The 22,335-nt window shown below is 35.8% G+C and overlaps 1 protein-coding gene across 2 annotated transcripts in view; it reads left to right on the top strand.

Moving 5' to 3' along the window:
• SLK (STE20 like kinase) overlaps window positions 1–22,335 on the top strand; it is a 56,392-nt gene that overhangs the window by 21,882 nt on the left and 12,175 nt on the right. The window contains exons 5-13 of one of the 2 annotated variants that reach the window (XM_007470437.1): window positions 6,112–6,184; window positions 6,347–6,541; window positions 7,260–7,341; window positions 9,529–9,657; window positions 10,004–11,374; window positions 13,358–13,488; window positions 13,717–13,840; window positions 15,531–15,710; window positions 18,146–18,238. In XM_007470437.1, coding sequence (XP_007470499.1) covers window positions 6,112–6,184; window positions 6,347–6,541; window positions 7,260–7,341; window positions 9,529–9,657; window positions 10,004–11,374; window positions 13,358–13,488; window positions 13,717–13,840; window positions 15,531–15,710; window positions 18,146–18,238 — 2,378 coding nt within the window. The remainder of the gene's footprint in view (window positions 1–6,111; window positions 6,185–6,346; window positions 6,542–7,259; window positions 7,342–9,528; window positions 9,658–10,003; window positions 11,375–13,357; window positions 13,489–13,716; window positions 13,841–15,530; window positions 15,711–18,145; window positions 18,239–22,335) is intronic. The other variant, XM_007470438.1, reaches the window with a different exon arrangement.

The raw sequence follows: 22,335 nt of genomic DNA on the forward strand, positions 1-22,335 counted from the left end.
AAAAAAAAAAAAAAGACTCTTTAAGAAGTAAGAAAGGATGGATTTTTATTTTTAAAATGGCACACTTTTAAAAGACTGGCTAATTATTTTTCCCTTAAATTTTTGTATGTAGACTTAACACTTGTAAATATAATACGTTTAGAAAATGCTATAGTATGTAAAACCACTAACTTAGTTTTATGTTCATTTCCAAAACTCATATCTAGTGGTTTTCTTTTTCCATGTTTAGTTTTATATTCTATTTTGTAGATATGGTGTCTTGGCTAAACTAACAAAGTAACTAATCTTAAGTCTGAAAAAGATGCCTAAAATAAGTGTAAGGACTAGAATTTTTAATTTTGTTTTTTTTTTTTTTTTTTTTTTTTTGCGATATGTGGGCCTCTCACTGTCGTGGCCCCTCCCGTTGCCGGACGCGCAAGCTCAGCGGCCACGGCTCACGGGCCCAGCCGCTACGCGGCATGTGGGATCCTCCCAGACCGGGGCACGAACCCGTATCCCCTGCACCGGCAGGCGGACTCTCAACCACTGCGCCACCAGGGAGGCCCTTTAATTTTGTTTTTTACACTGAGGGAATAAATGACAATTTCATAAGGAGAAATAGATGTAGATTTTAGATGGGAAATTAATGAATTTCATATATACACATACAGATAGAGGTAAGTATCCCCAAGATATGAATTAAAAAAATATCTGGTGATGAAGTCTAAATTTGGGTATTTTGGAAGGATATTAAAAACAAAATATATTCAAAGGCCATGCTGATACCAGTGATCATAGTCATTTCACTTCACTTTGTCATAACATCTAAACAGGTATAATTTGATATACTACTAAATTTTAACCTTTTTATTAAGAAATGGATACAGATACAGAAAACCACACTAACAGTTGTGTAGCTTATTGACTTGTACTCAATAGCTTTGTAACCACCACCTAGATAAATAGAATGGGACTTCCCTGGTGGTCCAGTGGTAAAGAATCCGCCTTGCAATGCAGTGTACGCGGGTTCAACCTCCCCTGGTCGGGGAACTAACATCCCACATGCCGCGGGGCAGCTAAGCCCAAGTGCTGCAAACTACAGAGTCCACACTCTCTGGAGCCTGAGAGCCACAACTAGAGAGAAAAAACCCGCACGCCAAAACTAGAAAGAAGCCTGCGAGCCTCAACAAAGAGGCTGCGCGCCGCAGCGAAAGATCCCACATGACTCAACGAAAAAAAAAGAACTAGAACTATGTCAGGCACCCTAGCAGCCGTTTCATGTGCCCGCTCTCAATCACACTGTCCCTCCCTTCTCCACAGGTAATCTATATCCTGACTTTTATAGTAATCACTTCCTTGTGTTTCTTTATGGCTCTATCACCCAGTGTTCATGTCTAGACTTTAGAGTTTAGACTTACCATATTTAAAACCTGCTTTTTCTTCTAAGTCTCTTTTAATTTATAGGTTGCCCCCCACCGCCCTGTCATTCCTTTTTTCTCTTTACATTTTATCTATGGCATGCATTCTCATGGCATGCTTTCTCAAAGAAAGTTGGTTCTTTGGGGACAAAAAATTTGAGTGTTACCATGGTTGTGGCCCTCCAAAGGCCCATAGATATACACAAACAGATATACAGTATATCTGTGGCATTAAAATTTCATGGGGTGGGGAGGGAGGATTTGGAAAAAATGTCTAAAAAGGCTCCTTAGGAGAGAGATGAAAAAAAGCTTGAGAAACACTGATGTATAGGACCTAGGCTGTTGGACCTGTAGAGTTTCTCTCATCTTGCATTTTGCTGACTGTGTACTCCTGATGACTTTAGTAAGTTCCTCTCTCTATTTCCCTTAATTTGCAGATGAATCCAAAAGCTCATCAGTCTCAAGTTTGACTTTTTTGGCAACACTATAGGTGGCTTTGTGTTCTTTCATTGGGAGGCATGTGATACCGGCTTTTTGATCTTTTTTTTGATGTTAGCAGCTGTTGATGTTTAATGCCTGGATCCATTCTTTGATTGGAGTGGCAAAATGAATTACATCATTTTGTTTTCGTTTATTATTTTTGATAATAATTTTGGTGTAATTATTCATCAATTATTTCATTATTTTCATTTATCATCATTATAAAATTAGGAATACTTATATAAAAAGACACTTCCCTTCAACTGTTTGGTTATTCAGGAGTATAGTTCATATAGACAGGGCTGGAAAAATGCTTGATTCTTTCCTATTATTTATTAAGCTTTAAAGACAATGAATTGGTTCTCTCTCATCCTTAGGTGGTGGCCAGTATTTTTTTTTAATGGCATTATTAATTCATGAATATAATTTTATTTTATAGGTTTCAAATCTATTACAATTTTTATCCTTATTAAAGCTCACGTTGTACCATCTTGGTCAGTGGGAGCTTCTTCAAGCTGGCTTGTTAATCTTTTTGACACGACTCTACTAATCTTTGGTAGATTCCTTGCTGTCTGTTAGGTTGAGATGTTTCAGGCTCATCTTTTACATTTCCTGCCTCAGACCTGTAATTAGCCATTTCTTCAGGAAGCCCTGAAGAAGATGTTTTAGTAGGACATGGTATTTCAAGACCACAATCTGAGTGTTAGACATGCTTATAGTTTCTGGATTTGCCTTCATTCTAGGCCTTTCCAAAGGACAGAGCTAGGATCTCATGAGTTCCTACATATGGCCTGTTCAAATTCAGGATAAAGCCTTTTTTTTTTCTTCTCTCAGCTCCTTCTGTATTACATCTGTATCGCTTTTCTTCTATCCTGAGAATCTTGCTTCTCAAAAACATTGATGATAGATTTGGAGTATTCTGTAATTACTCATTTTAACCTTCATTTCTATATTCAGCGCTCACCACCACTCTTGTTCATGTCTCTTTGGTTATGTTGGTTGTCTGAAGTTCATTCTCTGGTAGATTTCTCTGAAAGGGCTCTCTGAGTTCTTATATAATGGTAACACTTCTACCCTTTATACTTCGAAGGTCAGTTTTGCTGGATAGAAAATCCTTGGTTCACATTTCTTTCCTTGAACATCTAAAATATGTTCCTCTGTTTTCTTCTGTCATAAAGTGTTATTGAAAAGTCTGATGAGAATCTGATTTTCTTTGTCATGTAAGTCATGTGCTCTTTTTGCCTAGATGCCAAAGACTTTTTTTTTAAGGACTAAACTTTGACTAAACTTCTCTAAGTGTTGTTTTTTTGTTTCCTGCTCACCCCCCGCCCCCCAGGAAGGTTTTCTGTAATTATAGATATGAGTATTTATTCTGTTCCCTTGCGCCGACTTTCTCCTTTAGAGACTTTTATTATCTTTTTGTTGGGCTTGACAATCATCAGTATTTATAACTTTCTCTCAGGTTCTTTTTATCTTTCTTCATTTTTTTTCATTGTGGCAAAATATACTTAAAATTCACCGTCCTAACCATGTTTAAGTGCACAGTTCCGTAGCATACAGTGCATTCACACTGTCGTGCAGCCAACACTACCACCCTTCTCCAGAACCTTTTCATCTTCCTCAGCTGAAATTCTGTACACCTTAAAACGCTTAAGTCCCCATTTCATCCTTCCCCCAGCCCCTGGCAACCATTCTCCTTTCTGTCTCTGTGAATTTGACTACTCTACATACCCCATGTAAGTGGAATCCTGCAATACTTTTCCTTTTGTGACTGGCTTACTTTATTTAGCATAATGTCTTTAAGGTTCATCCATGGTGTAGCATGTGTTAATTTTCTTCCTTTTTAAGGCTGAATAATATTCTGTTATATGTATACACCACATTTTATTTATCCATTCATCCATTGATGGACACTTTGGTTGCTTCCACCTTTTGGCTTTTGTGAATAATGCTGCTGTGAACATGGGTGTACAATATCTATTTGAGTCCCCGCTTTCAGTTCTTTTGGATATATACCCAGAAGTGGAATTGCTGGATCATGTGGTAATTCTCTGTTTAATTTTTTGAGGAACCACCATACCATTTTCCACAGTGGTTGCGCCAGTTTACGTTTCCACAACAATGCACAAGAGTTCCAGTTGCTCCACCTCCTTGCCAGCATTTGTTATTTTCTGTATTTTTGATGTTAGCTATCTTAATGGGTGTGAAGTGGTAATGGGTGTGGATTTGTTGTGTTTATTTGCTCTTGCATTCCTCCTACTTTAGCCTTTGTTTCTAAAATTGTTTTTTATTTCTAATTTTCCCTTGAGTTCTGTCACCTCATTTATGAGTTTTAAAATTCTGACTTCTGTTACTCTTTTATGTCATCATCTTTTAGTCTTGTAGCTCGTTTTGAGATATAATTTTGATCTTTTTTAGTGCATGTTTTTCTGTAAGTGTACTAAAATCTTATTTGAATACAGGAATATACTTTTGTGTAAAATAATGCATGCCATTAAAAATAAGTATATTTTTGAAGATTTAGGAATGCCAAAATAGTTTTGAGTTGGTTGACATTTAAAATAGTACTTTGTTTCATTAATTCATAAATACAGAGAACCTTCCAATTCTGTGACATTGTATTAAGTGTACACAGATGCATGTAGAACCATACTATCCTCAAGAACCATATATAGAATAATCAAATTTTTATGGCCTTGTCAGATCACATTGTTACAAATGGAAATAAGTATGTAAAATGCTATTTTAACAGACTAACATATATATGCCATATCATTATAAGTAGAACTGTAAAGCACATAATGACCTTAGTTTTCCCCTTTGCACAAAAATGAAGATGGCTTCTTGTCCCTCCTTAGTTTACCTCCTGCTCATAAGAGTGCTTCGAGAGGTACGAATGTTGACAGTGGACCTTAGTGGTTTAGGCCTGTTTCTCAACCTCCTTTCCCAGTCACGTTCTGAGGGGGGAAAAGTTAAAAAGAATAGACCATTAGTAGGCTCTAGGAACACACTGGAATACGTACTGAGCTGACTCTACCTGAGCAGAAAACCTCTTCTGGCAGGAATTTCATATTGTGATCTCAATCCCGTCCTGTGGAAACATGGCAAGTTATAAGTTGAGGAAGTAGGGGGGTAATAGGAATGGAGAGTCCTGAATACATCTATTTATGTTGCATTTTCTGCAGATATATCTTCCAAGTATAGTATGTTCTATTGGCAAATTCATTTATTAATTTAATTATAAAACATTAATGAAATATCTAGTGTAACAGGAGACTTCATACACCATATTAAGAAGCTTCAACATCATTCTACAGGCATTAGGTAGCTGCCAAGATGTTTTAAGCAGGAGAACTACATGGTCAAAAGAAGAAAAAAAAGAACTATATAATAGACATAAATAATTAGAATATAGGGCAGGATTTCATGAGTTTTAAGAGTTCTACTGCCAAAGTATCACGAAGGTTAAAATTACACATATGATTAATAACAGTAGCTGACATTTATTGTGTATATATTCTGTGCCAGGCCTTGGGGCATGAATACTAAATACAGGATTTTTGGTATTCAGTTTTGAGAATCATGGCATGTCAGATGAAACTTTAAAAGTTAAATGTATATGGTATGAGGTAATTTATGCAGCAATAGCAATTTTATGTTGCTATTAACGATTGAGCTCTAAGCTGAAAAGGAGTTAACAACCCATAAAGCTATAATGTTGCTGTGCCCTATAATTTAAATTAGAAAGCATCGTTTCTAATTTTTTTCTTTGTGGTATAATTTTATGAGGAAGTTAGTAAGACATATGCTGTCATAAAGGCTGCTTTAGTATAATTTGTTTTTCACACTATAGAAAAAATGTCCCTTAATTTAATTGTCACATATAGCACTAGTTGGCATTTATTTTGGTGAAGTGGATAGACTGATCTATTTTAAAGTTAATTTTTTTTTTTTCAATTCTGGAGAATTTGTGATCTGAAGATGTGTAAGGATGGTGGTATCAAGTGTATTAATGATGGAATCTTTTCTTTGGCAGTTTTTTTTTGGGGGGTGGGGGTATGGTAGAAAGAGGGTGGTCAAAATTAGGATGATAGAGAAGTTATTTCTCTTTCTATTTTGCTTACCCTTTAATAACAGTGGCCTTATTAAAGACTTGATATGATTTTCCCTTATGTTGAATATAGCGTTCTTTGCTTAAAAACTATCATTAATACTTTTGTATGATTATTTCAAGCGGATTTTGGAGTATCAGCTAAAAACACAAGGACAATTCAAAGGAGAGATTCCTTTATCGGCACACCCTATTGGTATGTATTTAGTTTTATGGATTTGCAGCGTTAGTTATGTCAACAGTTATTATTACTCATTAATTTTGTCCACATAATCAATTACACTGTCTATCTTTCATGTGGTTTGTGATCACTGCTCTTAAGTTAAACATCTTAATTTTCAGTTCTCTGTCTTCATAGGATGGCTCCTGAGGTAGTCATGTGTGAAACATCTAAGGACAGACCCTATGACTACAAAGCTGATGTTTGGTCCCTGGGTATCACTTTAATAGAAATGGCTGAGATAGAACCACCTCATCATGAATTAAATCCAATGCGAGTGCTGCTAAAAATAGCAAAATCTGAGCCCCCTACATTAGCACAGCCATCAAAATGGTAAAGTATTCCTAAACAATTTTTTTTAAGAAGCAAAACTTGATGCTTTATTCTTCCAACTTTCCAAGGGTATTTAAATTTAGGTACATGGTACAAAGATTGTATGAAGTAGAAAACTGATTTTTGGTGTATTTTCAAGACTTAAGGACCATATAAACTCCTGTAACTAACTTTCCCCATAAATTAAAAGATACCAGTGATTTGAGTTCTACATGAAAGAGATATTTTCTGTACTATGAGAAGGTGAGGCATATATGTGATTGATCTGTATCTGTGGAGTTTAATATAATGGAAGGGAGCTTCCCTGGTGGCGCAGTGGTTGAGAGTCCGCCTGCCGATGAAGGGGACACGGGTTCGTGCCCTGGTCCAGGAAGATCCCACATGCTGCGGAGCAGCTAGGCCTGTGAGCCATGGCTAATGAGCCTGCGCATCCGGAGCCTGTGCTCCTCAACAGGAGAGGCCATAACAGTGAGAGGATTTTTAGCATACTTATGGATATATGGCTGTATCTCAATGACTTAAACTATGAATCTATTTATATATATGTAACTTGTATTTATAGATAAATGACTTATGAAATATTAATATTCTCATAACTAGTTTTCTTATGTTGAATTAATACTATTACATACATAATGGAACTTAACCATAGTTTCTCAGAGTTTTGATTTTAATAACAAGAAAAATAGAATGTCATTATTAAAATTTTATTTTGAAGGTCTTCAAATTTTAAGGACTTTCTAAAGAAGTGCTTGGAAAAGAATGTGGATTCCAGGTGGACTACATCTCAGCTACTGCAGGTAAGATAAGAGTAGTATGACAATGGCAAACCATATAATTGTTGTAACATCTCTTTAAGAAGAATACAGTTTCAGATTCCTTCAGTGTGCCCTCTTTCCACTTGAGTTTCCCTCTGCAAACTCACTCAAGGTTCATTTTAGTAGTTAACATTTGCTTTACAAACATTTGCTGCTGTTATTAAGGGCATTTATTTAGCTTTTAAATTTCTTGTATGCTTTTTTGATTCAGTTTAATTGTGTTTTTTTCATTTTGTTTAGTTATTTCCACTGTATCAGTTACTTACATTTTGTCTCTCCAGTTACTAGAAAACAAGCACCTTGGTGGCAGGGGCCATTAGCTAATTAATTTTTTTTTAATGTCCCTTACAGTGAGGGTAAATATTCAGTAAATATTGCTAACTTTTAAAAAATGGTGTTAAAGTGATTGGATAATTTTGTTTTATAGCAGGACTTGTTTGTAATATTTGAAATAAAATTTTGTCAATAATAGTATAGGTAGAGAAATAGAATGACAAGTCTTGAGGCAGTTACTGTTAGTTTGAGTACAACTCCTCCATTATAGTTTTTTTAGGTTGATCTATTTATCTGGGGGGGAGAAGCGGGAAAAATTTCCTTTCTCTGTACAACAAGTATATCTTCGGAACACACTTTCTCTTATTATTTCACTACCCCCCCCCATTTGAAGGCCTTAATCTGTGACAAACACCAAGTGCTGAGTGTACAGAGGTGAATAAAATATCTTCTTACTCTTAAGAATATTAGAACTATGTCAAAAAACAGATGTTTATAGACACTTTTTATTAATTTTTATTGGAGTATAGTTGCTTTACAATGTTGTATTAGTTTCTGCTGTACAACAAGTGAATCAGTTATACGTATACATATATCCACTCTTTTTTAGATTTCCTTCCCATTTAGGTCACCACAGATCATTGAATAGAGTTCCCGTGCTAAACAGTAGGTTCTCATTAGTTATATATTTTATGCATAGTAGTGTATATATGTCAATCCCAGTCTCCCAGTTCGTCCTATGCCCCCTTCCCCCCATCAGTAACCATAAGTTTGTTCTGTACATCTGTGACTTTGTTCATCTGTACCATTTTTCTAGATCCCACATATAAGTGATATTATACGATATTTGTTTTTCTGACTTACTTCACTCTGTATGACAATCTCTAGGTCCATCCATGTCTCTGCAAATGACACTATTTCATTCCTTTTTATGGCTGAGTAACATTCCATTGTATATATGTACCACATCTTCTTTATCCATTCCTCTCTCAGTGGACACTTAGGTTGCTTCCATGTCCTGGCTATTGTAAATAGTGCTGCAGTGAACACTGGGGAGAATGCATCCTTTCAAATTACGGTTTTCTCCAGATACATGCCTAGGAGTGGGATTGCTGGGTCATATGGTAGCTCTGTTTTTAGTTTTTTAAGGAACCTGCACACTGTTCTCCCTAGTGGCTGTACCAATTTACAGTCCCACCAACACTGTAGGAGGTAGATACTTTTAACAGAACTTTAAAACTTTTTGTAATTCTTTTTTTTTTTTTGCGGTACGCGGGCCTCTCACTGTTGTGGCCTCTCCCGCTGCGGAGCACAGGCTCCGGACGCGCAGGCCCAGCGGCCACGGCTCACGGGCCCAGCCGCTCCGCGGCATGCGGGATCTTCCCGGACCGGGGCACGAACCCGCGTCCCCTGCATCAGCAGGCGGACTCCCAACCACTGCCACCAGGGAAGCCCTTTGTAATTCTTTTATTGAGGCTTTATACATATTGTTACTTTCTAACAATTAAACATATTGTAAACATATTGTTACTTTCTAAAACTAGTAGTGTACTTGAAACTTGCTTTAAATTTTAATTTAGATTTTAGGTTATGAAGTTTTCAGACATACAGAAAAGTATATATACCTACTACCCAGATGTAATATGTTATCATTTTTGACATATTTCTTTCAGATTCTTAAACAAAGGTACAGGTACAGTTGCAGGCAGCCCCTACTCCTGCTCAATTCCCTCCCTCTCCTTCTTTTCCCAGATGTAATATCATCTGAAGTTGTTTGTATTTTTCCTACTTATATGTTTATATTTTTGCCACATAACAATATGTTTTATATATTTGAAATTTACTTCACAAGCATTTCAGTTGTTACTGCGTATGCTCTTTTTAATGATCAAACAGCATCCCTTTGTGACTGTTGATTCCAACAAACCAATTCGAGAATTGATTGCAGAGGCAAAGGCTGAAGTAACAGAAGAAGTTGAAGATGGCAAAGAGGAGGATGATGATGAGGAAACAGAAAATTCTCTGGTCAGTATTTAGAAAGGAAATTTCATTTAGGTAATTTTTAGAGTTGAATTTTGAGGTATGATTGCAGCTGTGTCTAAGAATTAATTGATGGGTAGCATTACAAAAACCTTTAATTTTAGAGGTGAAGATTTATTAAGTTTGCTCCTTGCTGCCCATTTTTGTCGTATTTATTATGTGAAGATTTGTCAATTCTTTAAGTTATTTTTATAATTTCATCAGATTTTACCGAATAAAGATATTAAATCATTATATATATGAATTAAATCATTTTTATATATGAAATGTTGTTTTGGTTACCATCTTGAAATTATGTTTTAACACTAAAACTGTATAAAATCTTTTTTAGCCAATACCTGCAAGTAAGCGTGCCTCCTCTGACCTTAGTATTGCCAGCTCTGAAGAAGATAAGCTTTCACAAAATGCTTGTATTTTGGAATCTGTCTCAGAAAGAACAGAACGTAATACTTCTGAAGATAAATTTAATGGTAAAATTCTTACTGAAAAACCTGCCACCGATGAACCTGAAAATACTGTAGTAGGCATTAATGAACATGTTAATGATACTCATTTAGAAGCTATGGCTGAGCTTCATAATACAGCAACAGTAATCGAGGAAAATGGGAGAGAGGAGAAGAGACCCAAGCTTGAAAATCTACCTGACACAGAAGACCATGAAACAGTGGACATTAATTCAGTCAATGAAGGAAAAGAAAATAACATAATGATAACTTCAGAAACAAATATTGAGCAGAATCTGAAACCTGAGGAAGAAGGGGATCAAGAAAAGCAACAGATACTTGAAAATAAGTTTATAAAATCTGAAGAAATTGAAGACACTACTATTCAGACAATGGATTTAGTTTCTCAAGAGACTGGAGAAAAAGAGGCAGATATTCAGGCAATTGAAAGTGAAGTTGAGTTTACAAAGGAAGACACCCTCGAGAAATTGGGAAGAGATGACAAAACTGAAAACGATATGATCAGTGACACAAGCAAAGTGATAGGAACAAATGAGGCAGAAGACGTTGCTCAGAAGGCAACTGAAAACAGTGCTGAGGATGCTCAGAGTAATGATGGGAAAGAAGTGGGTGAAGTAGGCCAGATATTAGTGGTCAAGTCCACAGAGGGTCCTGAGGCTGGTGGTACTGAAGAAGTTTCTATTAAAGAAATAGTTGAAACTAATGAGATAGATCAAAAATCTGTAGAAGGTAAAGGTGAGGAACAGTTAATCAGCAGTTCAGAGAACATAGTGGAGACCAATGAGGAGCTCGGGACAAATGAAGTTGAGATTACTGAATCAAGTAGCACTGAAGGAATGGAGGTCAGAAGTGCGGTGACTGATAGTGACCAAAGGGCTTTAGGAAGTGAAACTCGGGATGCTCATGAAGCCACTGCTCAGATGGACACAGAGCAGAAAGATACCCCGTGCGAAGTGCCAATTAAGGCAGAACCTCAGGTTCCTGCCACTTCACAGCCCAGTGAACCTCAGCCTCTTCTAATACCCAGTATTAATATCAACCCTGAAGATGCAGAAGATAAAGGAGAAATAGGTGCTTTATCAAAAACTGAAACCATGTTACCAGAATCTGAGAATCAAAAGGAAAATGATACTGATTCAGGCACTGGTTCCACTGCTGATAATAGCAGCATTGACTTGAATTTATCCATTTCTAGCTTCCTAAGCAAAACTAAAGACAATGGATCAATATCTTTACAAGTAAGTGTACACGGGTCCTTGTTTGGATTTTTCTTTGTTATTCTGGCAGTTGAGAGTTTATGTGAAGCTGACATCTTGAAAACAAAACAACACTAAATCAGTGTAGTATTAACCCTATAAAATTCTTAAGGCCTAGGAGGGCAATCAATTAAAAAAAAAAAACTAAAGAGATTCTGGATGTAATCTTTAAATTTTTTGGTAGTACCTATCTATTTTTGCCAACTTGATAGAAATAGTATAATGCAGTTGCTTACTGGAATTTGGGTTTTCCTATTGTACATACCTAGGTATAATTGTAGCAGGAATCAGCAGTATATGAAAGAATTGAGGACTTGAAACAATGATCTCTTTTTAAGAATGTTTAGGGTATAAACAGCCCTTGTTACCACTGGCACGTGCGGTGACCACTCTTACCTCCTAAGTCATAGAGATCACTACTGCCGTGAGAATCATCGTGGGAAGAAAGCCAAACGCTAAACCTCGAACACTTGGAGCTGTTAGGCATAATTCTCCAATCTGAGTTACTAGGAGGGGGCTGTGTAGAAGTATGGAGTGGGGCCAGAGAATCAGTATTTATAGCAAAAGATCCCATGGAATTCTGATACAGGTGAGACTCTGGATTGACAGGTGGCCGAAAAGCAGAAAGAACTGAAGAAAGTTGACCTTAGGGTTAGGACGCCAGGGCATGACTGATCAGCCTGCGTATCTGCCCCAAATTATTACATGTATTGCCTAGATGGTCTTGAGTTTTCAGGTTGTTGCCCTGCTGAAATTCCATTAATCTGAAGTTCATTCACTGACTTAATAGTTAGCCTTTCCAAAAAATGCAGATACTTCTGAGAGAATTAAGGTGATATTAGCTGTGGATACTTTAGTAGGAACTGAAGAAATGGAAAATTTGGAGATTACAGGGAGGTAGATTTATTTTTGGAGCATGCCCGCTTTAGGTTTTAGAGGAAGTCTGGATAGGGTGGCCGTAGTCCAGGGCTTAGGGAGAGCAGTGTGAGAATACTGGAAGCCTAGAGAGTACAACAGTAAGAGGCTGAAGAAAGGTGATTAGTAAGTGCCAAAGATCAACTTAAAAATTCTAATGCATTTTGAATGTAGTATCTTCACATTCCCCTTTTGCTCCCTCTGCTTTCTAACCTTTTCCACCTATCAAAACTAAGTAATTATCTGTTCTGAATACTTAGTTTACCAAGAAGTTTTTGTAGCAGTGTTGCACTTCTGTTATTTCTCTTTGCTTTTAAAAAGCATTTGGATAACCAACTGAGGAATGAAGAGTTTGGTCTTGATAAAGAATTTGGGGCAATAGCTAACAGGCAGATCTGGTATTTTGGGAGTGCGGTAAAGGTGCTGTCTTTCTAGTAACTCTAAAATCACTCATCCATCTCCAGCCCTGAGATGGAAGAGGACTGGTGATACTATTGTTGATGAAATGGATTTTGAATCCCAGTCCTGGCAGTGTTTAAAAGTTATATGGGAGCCTTTCAAAATGAAATTCTCAGCCACCCTCAGACCTGTTGATTTAGATTCTTTAAGGGATGAGCCCCAGGAATTCATTTTTAATCGCTTTGTAAGTGTTTCTAAAACAGAAAAACAGAGGTATCTGCGAACCTACAAGATAAAAAGAGGAAAGAATGGTTAACATGTGAAAGTTGTACTAATTACTCTTTTTTGTGAATTGCTTGTTACCACTTGTGGCTAATTATGATGTGGTATAAAAATTCTACATGCACATCATCAAAATGCATAATTTCACTTGAAAAAAATTTGATTTTATCTGTAAAATCATGTGAAAGTCAGATGAGGTGTGCGATGATATAATTGGCTTCAAAGTTGAGTCTTACTGCTTTCTATTCAAACTTTATAGTGTAGTCTTCATAGCTGTTCAGTTTCTTGTTTTTGTTTTTTTAAGAAGAAAATGTTTTCTCTCTCTAGTATTCCCCATATAAAGCCTAACTAAAATAAAATCTCACTCAGGAAACAAGAAGACAAAGGAAAACGTTGAAGAAAACACGCAAATTTATTGTTGATGGTGTCGAAGTGAGTGTAACAACATCAAAGATAGTTACAGATAGTGATTCCAAAACTGAAGAATTGAGGTTTCTTAGGTGAGTAGAGAAACAACATGATTCAAACTGGTTTTGTGACTTCTCAAGTCTCTGCAGAGTCTGAAGAATAGAGAAACAAGAGTAAAGTCTTGGCTAATTTTGGATTCTTGTATTACTTTTCCATTTGAAAATAAATGTTACTTTTAAAGTTTTTTTTCTTTTAAAGCATTACTTCAAAGGTGTAACTTTTGCTGTCTTTCTTGTATCCTTGCCATTAAATTTTATCAGACGTCAGGAACTTCGGGAATTAAGATTTCTTCAAAAAGAAGAGCAAAGAGCCCAACAGCAGCTCAATGGCAAACTGCAACAACAGCGAGAGCAAATTTTCCGGCGTTTTGAGCAGGAGATGGTGGTAAAGTCTTGGAATTTTGTACCCTTTTGTTAATAAAGAAATTTAAGGCTTAGAAAAAACCCCACCACTGGCAGGTTTTAGAACTTGTTCTCTGATTACTAGATTTCTCTGGCTTTGTGATGTATTTCTCGCCTTTATCTCTTTGGTGTTTTAGATGCTTTCTTTTTTCTTCTCTTCTCTTCTCCTTCTGCCTGACTTACAGTGTGTTGGGTGTTTTCATTTTTCTCTGATTAAATCTGTCATGAAAACCTGGAATCATGAAGCTAGTAGATGGTTTGCAAAGTTCTTAGGTGTGCCTGTTGCTGTATAACTTTTTTTTTTTTTTTTTTCTTTTTTTGCGGTACGCGGGCCTCTCACTGTTGTGGCCTCTCCCGTTGCGGAGCACAGGCTCCGGACGCGCAGGCTCAGCGGCCATGGCTCACGGGCCCAGCCGCTCCGCGGCACGTGGGATCCTCCCAGACCGGGGCACGAGCCCACGTCCCCTGCATCGGCAGGCGGACTCTCAACCACTGCGCCACCAGGGAAGCCCACTGTATAACTTTTTATTGTTACAGTTTGACCTCTCAGAATTAGAATCCAAGATTTAAACCAGTCGAGAGCAGTTGTCTTCAAACTTGGCTGAGTATTAGAACTTCCTGGGGAATTTTTCAAAATACATTTACTTCTCTAGCTACTACAGTTAAGCTTCCACATCCCTTTTCACAGCTGCTAGAGAAGTTAGTGCTGACTTGTAAAGGGTAATTGTCACCGAGTCTTTAAATTTTTACTTTGTGTCCAAAGTTGGAAAAGGAATTATTAATGTGATTTAAAATTTCAGTAACTTATGTTGAACATGTAGCTTAATGTAGATTAGAAAAAAGATCATCTGAAACGTTATAGGATTCATGGTTGATTATAGTACTTATGTTTTTATAATTTTAAGTGGTAAGGATTGTTTTGTGTGAAGGTTGGCATTGCTGATTACATATGTTGGATCATAATTTAGAACTCCTAAGAGAATTATGAACTTTTGTTCTCTTTGAGTATTTTTACAGTACTTATATTCTGTTTTTTCAGAACCTTATAAAAACTGTTTCTCCCCCCCAATATTTTCCAAAATATTTTGCTTTTTTAATTTTTTTAAAAAGGAAACACCCTTTACAAATACTTAACTCTACCTGTGTCTAAAATTGCAGTGTTACTCAAGTATTGTATAAGCAGGAATCTTTTGTTGAGAGAGTAGATTTATAATTCTGAAAGGTTTGTATCAATGAAATATGATGTTTAAGAATCTTAATGAGGAAGAGTAAATTTGAAAATGACAAGTGATGGTACATTTTTAAAATAGACTTCAAATGAGACCTTTGATTTATCAAAAGTTTTATAGGATAAATATTGAAAATGTTCTTACTTTAATATTTCATAGCAACTGGATATTCTTCTAGATTGTCTAAAATTTTTGAACATTCTACACTTGTACAATAGAAAAAAGTGTTTTCCATATTAGAAAAAAACGAAATGCACATCTTTTTGAAAAATTTTTAAAACATATTTTAGTGCATTTGAACTTGTTCAGTATTGCAAAGGGTACGTATGATGTCACTCAAATTTAAATGCCAGTTATGTGCTCTTAGTAAACATCTTCAGTATAATGAATTAATATGAGCGTTAATGTTAAAGTTAAATGATCTTGAGCTACATCATTTTACAGAGCAAGAAACGACAATATGACCAAGAGATTGAGAATCTAGAAAAACAGCAGAAACAGACTATTGAACGTCTAGAACAAGAACACACAAATCGCTTACGAGATGAAGCCAAACGCATTAAAGGTGAACAAGAGAAAGAGTTGTCCAAATTTCAGAATATGTTAAAGAACCGAAAGAAAGAGGTAAGTGTAACTACTGTTTTTAATGTACACTTAAGACTGTCTAAGGAATTAAGATAATACTTGGTAGTTAAATGGCGCTCATTCATTTTTTTTTTGGTCTTCCCAGCAGTTATGTAGGGTAGTAGTAAGGTCAGATGTTATCTCATTTAACTGCTAAGAAAACTGGAGTAGAAGAGGTTTTAATGGCCTGTTCAAGTTCACAAACTATTATTAAATGTCCAGCTAACCCTTGAACCAAGTCTTCAAATTGAGTGTAATCCATTTTCCTTTCAACCTATCACTCCTCCTTTATTAATGCAGCATTTAAGGCCTGACATAGTAATGTTTTTTTTCAAGAAAGCATACTATGTTCTGTTTGCAGGTGGCAATAATAATTCATCTTAATATTTATTTGTAATATTTAATTCATGCTTAAAAATTTTTTTTCTGTTGATTACCTTTCTTGGACTTTGTGTCAAAACAAAAGCTGAGTAAGCTGAAATTTGAAATAATATCTTTAAGTTTATCAAATTGTGAGATACTTTGAAGAATCACAGGTGGAAAATATCTGGAGAGTCATTTGATTATAATGAATTTTTTCATTTTTCCTGAAACTGTTCCATATTGTCATAGAATCTATTTGTGGTATTATTTACTATGAAAGATTGTCATTGTTTCAGAAAGAGGATTTACATATTGTATTAGTGTGTCTTTTTCTTCCCCAATTAAAATAACACTAAGAGCTTTTACATATTAGCAGTTTTGAGAGATAATTTTATAATTTATTCTGTTCCTTTAGTGTAAGAGGAGAATTTATCTTTTCATGATATGAAAGACCCCAGGACAATATTATGATCAGTTTTATTAGTTTTGGAACACACTAATATCAACCAAACTAGTGAATACATTTTCACTTTTGTTGTATGTCCCAAGTACTCAGATTCATTGATTTTTAACAATGAAATTATGCAGATAATGGAACATCATTTTGCTGAACTTGAGGATCTGCTTTAAAAAGGATAGAATCAAATGTTGATAAATACAGTGCATTCTATGATTTCTTTAAGTAAAGATAAATGAAATGGTATATAGCCTTTTGATTTGGCTACCATTTCTAAAAATTACTGTTTTATTACTGTTTATTATATTTTATATAGAATTGTTCTATATACCATGATGTATGCCTTTACTGTAATAACTAAATATTAATTTTCTTGAAACCATGAGTAGTTTTTATTAAGAGGTTATTTTTTAATATCAGGTTAAATTTTAAAAATTTTGTAGGTAAGTATATGATTTAATTATAGATATATAGAAGTTTCTAGTTATTGTTACTGTTTTGGGCTAGGAGAGGTTTAGCCAGAGAACATGTTTGAGATAGTGATATGCATATTTTAAATAATTCTATTCTGTATTTTTTTCCTTACCGCTAAACTTCTTGCATTTGGGGAGTCTCTTCTTTTTCATGGTGATTTGGTTTCATGAGAGATTACTGATGGGAAATTTTAAATACACTATGTTAAATCAAAATCAGTCTCTTTCACAGACCATCAATGGCGTGTGGTGATTTGGAATCTGGTTGCTTTTGGTGCTTCTACTTATAAACACGTGATCGTTTTTCATAGTTGGATTACAGATCTATTGTTAGGTGGAGTACATATCTAGGGTTTTGAAATGATTGAAAGAAGGAGCTCTAAAATACACTTCATTTTATAATATACTTTATTTGGTATAATAAATCATAGTATATAAACTTATTTTATGAGGGGTTATATTACTGATTTTAAAGCTGACAATTGATTTTGGCTTAAATTATCAGCAAAGGAGAATGTTTTTCTAATCTAATCCCCAAATCATCAGATGTGTTCATTTTTACTGCACCATATATAAAATAGTTTATTATGAAAAAAGAAAACTCAGTGTCCATTTGTCTCTCCTTTGTGTATTCTAATGCTTACTTTCCCTTTTGTTTTTCTTTTGATCTCATTAAGTGGATTTCATTTAGAATTATTTCATTGGTTTTATCAAGCCAATTATGAAATTTTGCAGATTTATAAATGAATGGCATTTGTTTTCCTTATATCCAATATTTCAGACAATGTCAGTAGATATGTTTATAATTTTATGATCTTTCAAGGTCAGTTGAGTTTATCACCTTTAGTTCAGCGTTAGCGTTGCAAGTAATTCTTTACTGATTGTCTTTGGATCTAAAGAGAGAATGATATGTAGGGATAATTAAGCAACTAATTTTCCTTATATGGTGTAATGTCCCTTTCTGCACTGAGATTAAGCATGTTCTATCCTTTCATTCTTTTTCACCAAACTAACACCTATGCTAATGCATGTTGAAAGGAGCTTTTTAACAGCTTTACTTGACTTGTAGCTTGTCTGCTCACATAAATGCTTGCTGTGGAGAAAGTGTTTTTCCCCACCTCCTGCATGCTTATACACTGTAGGTTATAAATGAAGTGGAGAAAGCACCCAAAGAGCTGAGAAAAGAGCTCATGAAACGCAGGAAAGAGGAGCTTGCACAAAGCCAGCATGCTCAGGTAACAGCAGCAGCTTAATGCTACTAAAAACAGAAAGTGGCAATATTCTCACAGCTCAGTAAACCATGGTTGAAAGGGTAAATTCTGTACTTATATGATGTTGACGTCTCCTTATACAAAGTTTCCCAGGGCATTCTTTATGTAGTACTAAATTCACACTAATGGTGACATTTAAGTTGCTAACATGAGATTAAGTGAAATGTTTGGAAAGCTGACTCCAGATGAAATAAACGTGTATGTTAATGTATAATCCACTGTATTCTTATTTTAATCATGAGGGAAGCTTGTATTTAAGTGGTAATGTCAATGGTTGATAGAAGATTTTTAGGGCAGAAAAATATAGAGGGTGAGTATATAAGCTTTATGCATACAAAAGGAATGCATATTTAAAAGGCCATTAATTCGTGAGTCCCCTTATGGCCTGGTGGTTAGGATTCCGGGCTTTCACTGCTGTGGCTTGGGTTCCTTCCCTGGTCAGGGGAACTGAGATCCTGCAAGCCTGGTAAACGGTAATGTTAAATGGTAGATCAAACACTTATTACTGTTAAACTCAACAATATAAGCAACTTAAAACCAGATTTTAAATGTTAAGTATGTTGTTTTTCTTTTTGGTTCAGAATCCAGCAGTTACAAAAATAGGCAGTTTTTACCTATATAAACCTGATTCTAGATTATGATAAGGCAGAGCCAATTGATGGGTGAATTCTCTACAAAATAGATAAATTTGGATTTTCAACAGATTTTTCTAGAAGTATCTCACATGAGTATGAGGTCTTTTATACTTGGGATCACCTTTCTTTTAATTAAGCTTGCACTCAGCTGGGAGGCAAAGAGAGAAGTGAGCTCAGTTTGTAGTTACAGATGTTAATGAAAGGAAGAAGAGACATGGATTATTTATTTGTTGCTTTAAATTATCTTTTTAATGTGGGTTTTATGTAATTTAAAAAGTGGTTCCCAGACTTTTGAATTTTATAGATTCATGAAAAGAAACATAGAAGCAACAGAAACCTTTGGGAGGCATGACAAATGGGTTGCCATTAAAATTTTTTTTGTTTTTGTCAAGGAAGGTTATTTGAAACTGCCCTTTATTTGTCACCATCATTTCAAAAGAGAGATGATTTTAACACCATGAAAAATAAGGAAACTATCTCAGAATTTAAAATTTTAATAAAACTAGCCTATTTGAATAAATTTGGTTGTTGTTTTCTTCCTGTGAGCCAATGAAAAATTTTGTCTTGGCCTGGTATGGGAATTACTACAAGCACACCTCGTTTTATTGCTCTTCACTTTATTGCACTTTTGCAGTATTGTGTTTTTTACAAATTGAAGGTTCGTGCAGCCCTGCAATGGGCAAGTCTGTCAGCACCATTTTTCCAGCAGCTTTGCTCACTTTGTGCCTCTGTGTCACATTTTGGTAATACTCACCATATTTCAAACTTTTTCATTATTATATTTGTTATGATGATCTGTGATCTTTGATGTTACTACTATGACTTGCTGAAGGCTCAGGTGATGGTTAGCATTTTTTAGCAATAAACTACTTTTTAATTAAGGTATGTATGTTGTTTTTTTAGACATAATGCTATTGCACACTTTATTAGACTATAGCATAAACATAGCTTATATATTTGGGAAACTGAAAAATTCATGTGACTTGCTTTATTGCGGTGGTCTAGAGCCGAACCTACAGCATCTCCAAGGTATGCCTGTAGTTAAGGTGATAATAGCAAACACAGCATTTACTGTATGGCACATACTGTTCTAAATGCTTTACCTATATGAACTCATTTAACCTCACAACACAGGAGGTGGTTACTCATATTACCCCCTTTCTACAGATGAGGGAGCTAAAGCACGGGAGGTTGAATGACTCCCACGTTCACACATTTGGTTAGTGGTAGAGCCAGAATTGTCATCTAGGCAAGTTTGGCTCCATGTTTCATATGCTGAACCACCACATCATACTGCCTCTTGTATTTAAGCTACCCCTTCTGTGCCTAATCTAAATTATTGGCTTGGCCCAGTGGTGGTTGTCCATGTCTTATTAATAGGTGAAGAGGAAGTCCTTGCTGGCCACACATCAATTTTTGGATAATTTGGATTTCAAACCAGAAGATAACAATTTGGTTTTGCCTTGTAAAGGAATGTAAAGTTTTTAATTCCAAAAGGTAATATGTCAGACTCTAGAGTTGAAATTGAGGATTTAGGGTTGAATGGTAAGTGATCCAATGCTTTAATAAAACTTTGTTGGTGATTTTTCATATAATTTGAGGGGCTAGCCTGTATTTTCCAACTAAAGCTGAAAGCAGTAGTAAATTTCTATCTGTAAATTTAATGAAGAATTTAGTAATCTAACAAATTTCAAAAGTATTTCTATTTAGCTACCACTTTTGATGAAGGTGTTAACACATGATAACTTGAGTCTAATATTTTAAACTTTTTAAAGAGTTTAAGAATAATAGCCATATGGTCGTGGAACTAGAATGTATTTGATCATCTAGTCCAGTGGTTTTCAAACTGTACTCTCAGGAGCTCTTGAGTTTGGAAGAAGCATCTCGAGAATCCTTCAAAAAGTGAGGACAGGGCTTCCCTGGTGGCGCAGTGGTTGAGAGTCCACCTGCCGATGCAGGGGACACGGGTTCGTGCCCCGGTCTGGGAAGATCCCACATGCCGCGGAGCGGCTGGGCCCGTGAGCCATGGCCACGGAGCGTGCATGTCTGGAGCCTGTGCTCCACAATGGGAGAGGCCACAACAGTGAGAGGCCCACGTACCGCAAAAACAAAACAAAAACAACAACAACAAAAAAGTGAGGACAGTAGGGCTCTGGGCCCCTGCTTCCAGAGCAGGACCACTTTTCATCTGTTTTATAAACTGAGATTGTTTTGGTGAGTTTTTTAAAAAGAGAGTTCAACTGGTTTAAAAACAATGGCAGCAAATTAGAGTTTGGAAACCACTGATCTAGTTCAAATCCTTCATTTTACAGATGAGAAAGAGACCCCTTTGTTAAGTGACTTGTTCCAGGCCTCAGGAAACTCTGCGTTTGTATAATTATTCTTTCCATTTACAAAAAGTCATTCAGCTCTATTCTTACCTGGGAAGTGCGTTGTATTCTGATCCACAGGGCGTTGCTCAGGTCATGATTCAGTCTTTTCAGTTGTCATCTTGTGCTGTCTTCAACGCCCAAATGCAGGACGTAAGTCCCGCGTGCCTTGTAGGAGGGTGCCTTCTTCTGTTTTACCTGCTTTTTCTTTGGCTCACATGTGCCTTTTCATTGTTAGCTTCATTTGTTGTAAATCTAGAAGATTGATAGATGATAATGTCAGTGATGACAATAGTAATAACCTGACATGAACTTTATAGTACAGTATTCTTTGAAGAGTTCACATTTGATTCTCGTTGCCAGCCCCTGATATAGGGATGGGGTGATCTGTTTTACAGATGAGGAAATCGAGGCACAGAAGACTAAGTGATTTGCCTAAAGTCACAAAAGAGATTAGTGGTAGAGCTGGAACTAGAACACTTCTACTACAGTGTTCTTTTTTCTGTCTACACCACCACAAATTTTAATCTGAGATTTTCACCTTTTTCAAGAAATATCTTCTCAATAGTATTTTATGAACTTTGCACATGTGAGAAATTGAATGCTGTGGTTAGATTTTTATCTTCGTGTGAAGTGACATTTTGATTGCATATATGTTTATGTAGATGTTTTAATTATGGATATGGTCAGAAAAGCCATGTTAAAAGTGGTGATTTTAGTTGCATTTAGTTTTCACTGTTCAAATTGTCCATAATGAATGGTGGGTTGCTATTCTCCATGTTGCAGTTTTAAATTAAGTCTGGAATTCCAGGCTGTATTCTTTCTCACAGTTTCTATAGGGAAATGACTAGCTTATTTAACACTGTAATTTTTGTTTGTGATGTTTGATATACACAACTGGAGTAGATAGAATACAGCTTGATTTCAACCCCTCCTTCCCCCCTCCTGAAATTATTTATTTATTTATTTATATTATTGTCAGCCATTGGACTCTATAGTTTTCTGAAAGAGTAGTCAAAATGTTAATTATTTTTTGACAAGAGGGAGAAATTATGAA

This window comes from Lipotes vexillifer, unplaced genomic scaffold, assembly GCF_000442215.2.
Source record: "Lipotes vexillifer unplaced genomic scaffold, Lipotes_vexillifer_v1.1 scaffold916, whole genome shotgun sequence".
Classification (NCBI taxonomy): domain Eukaryota; kingdom Metazoa; phylum Chordata; class Mammalia; order Artiodactyla; family Lipotidae; genus Lipotes; species Lipotes vexillifer.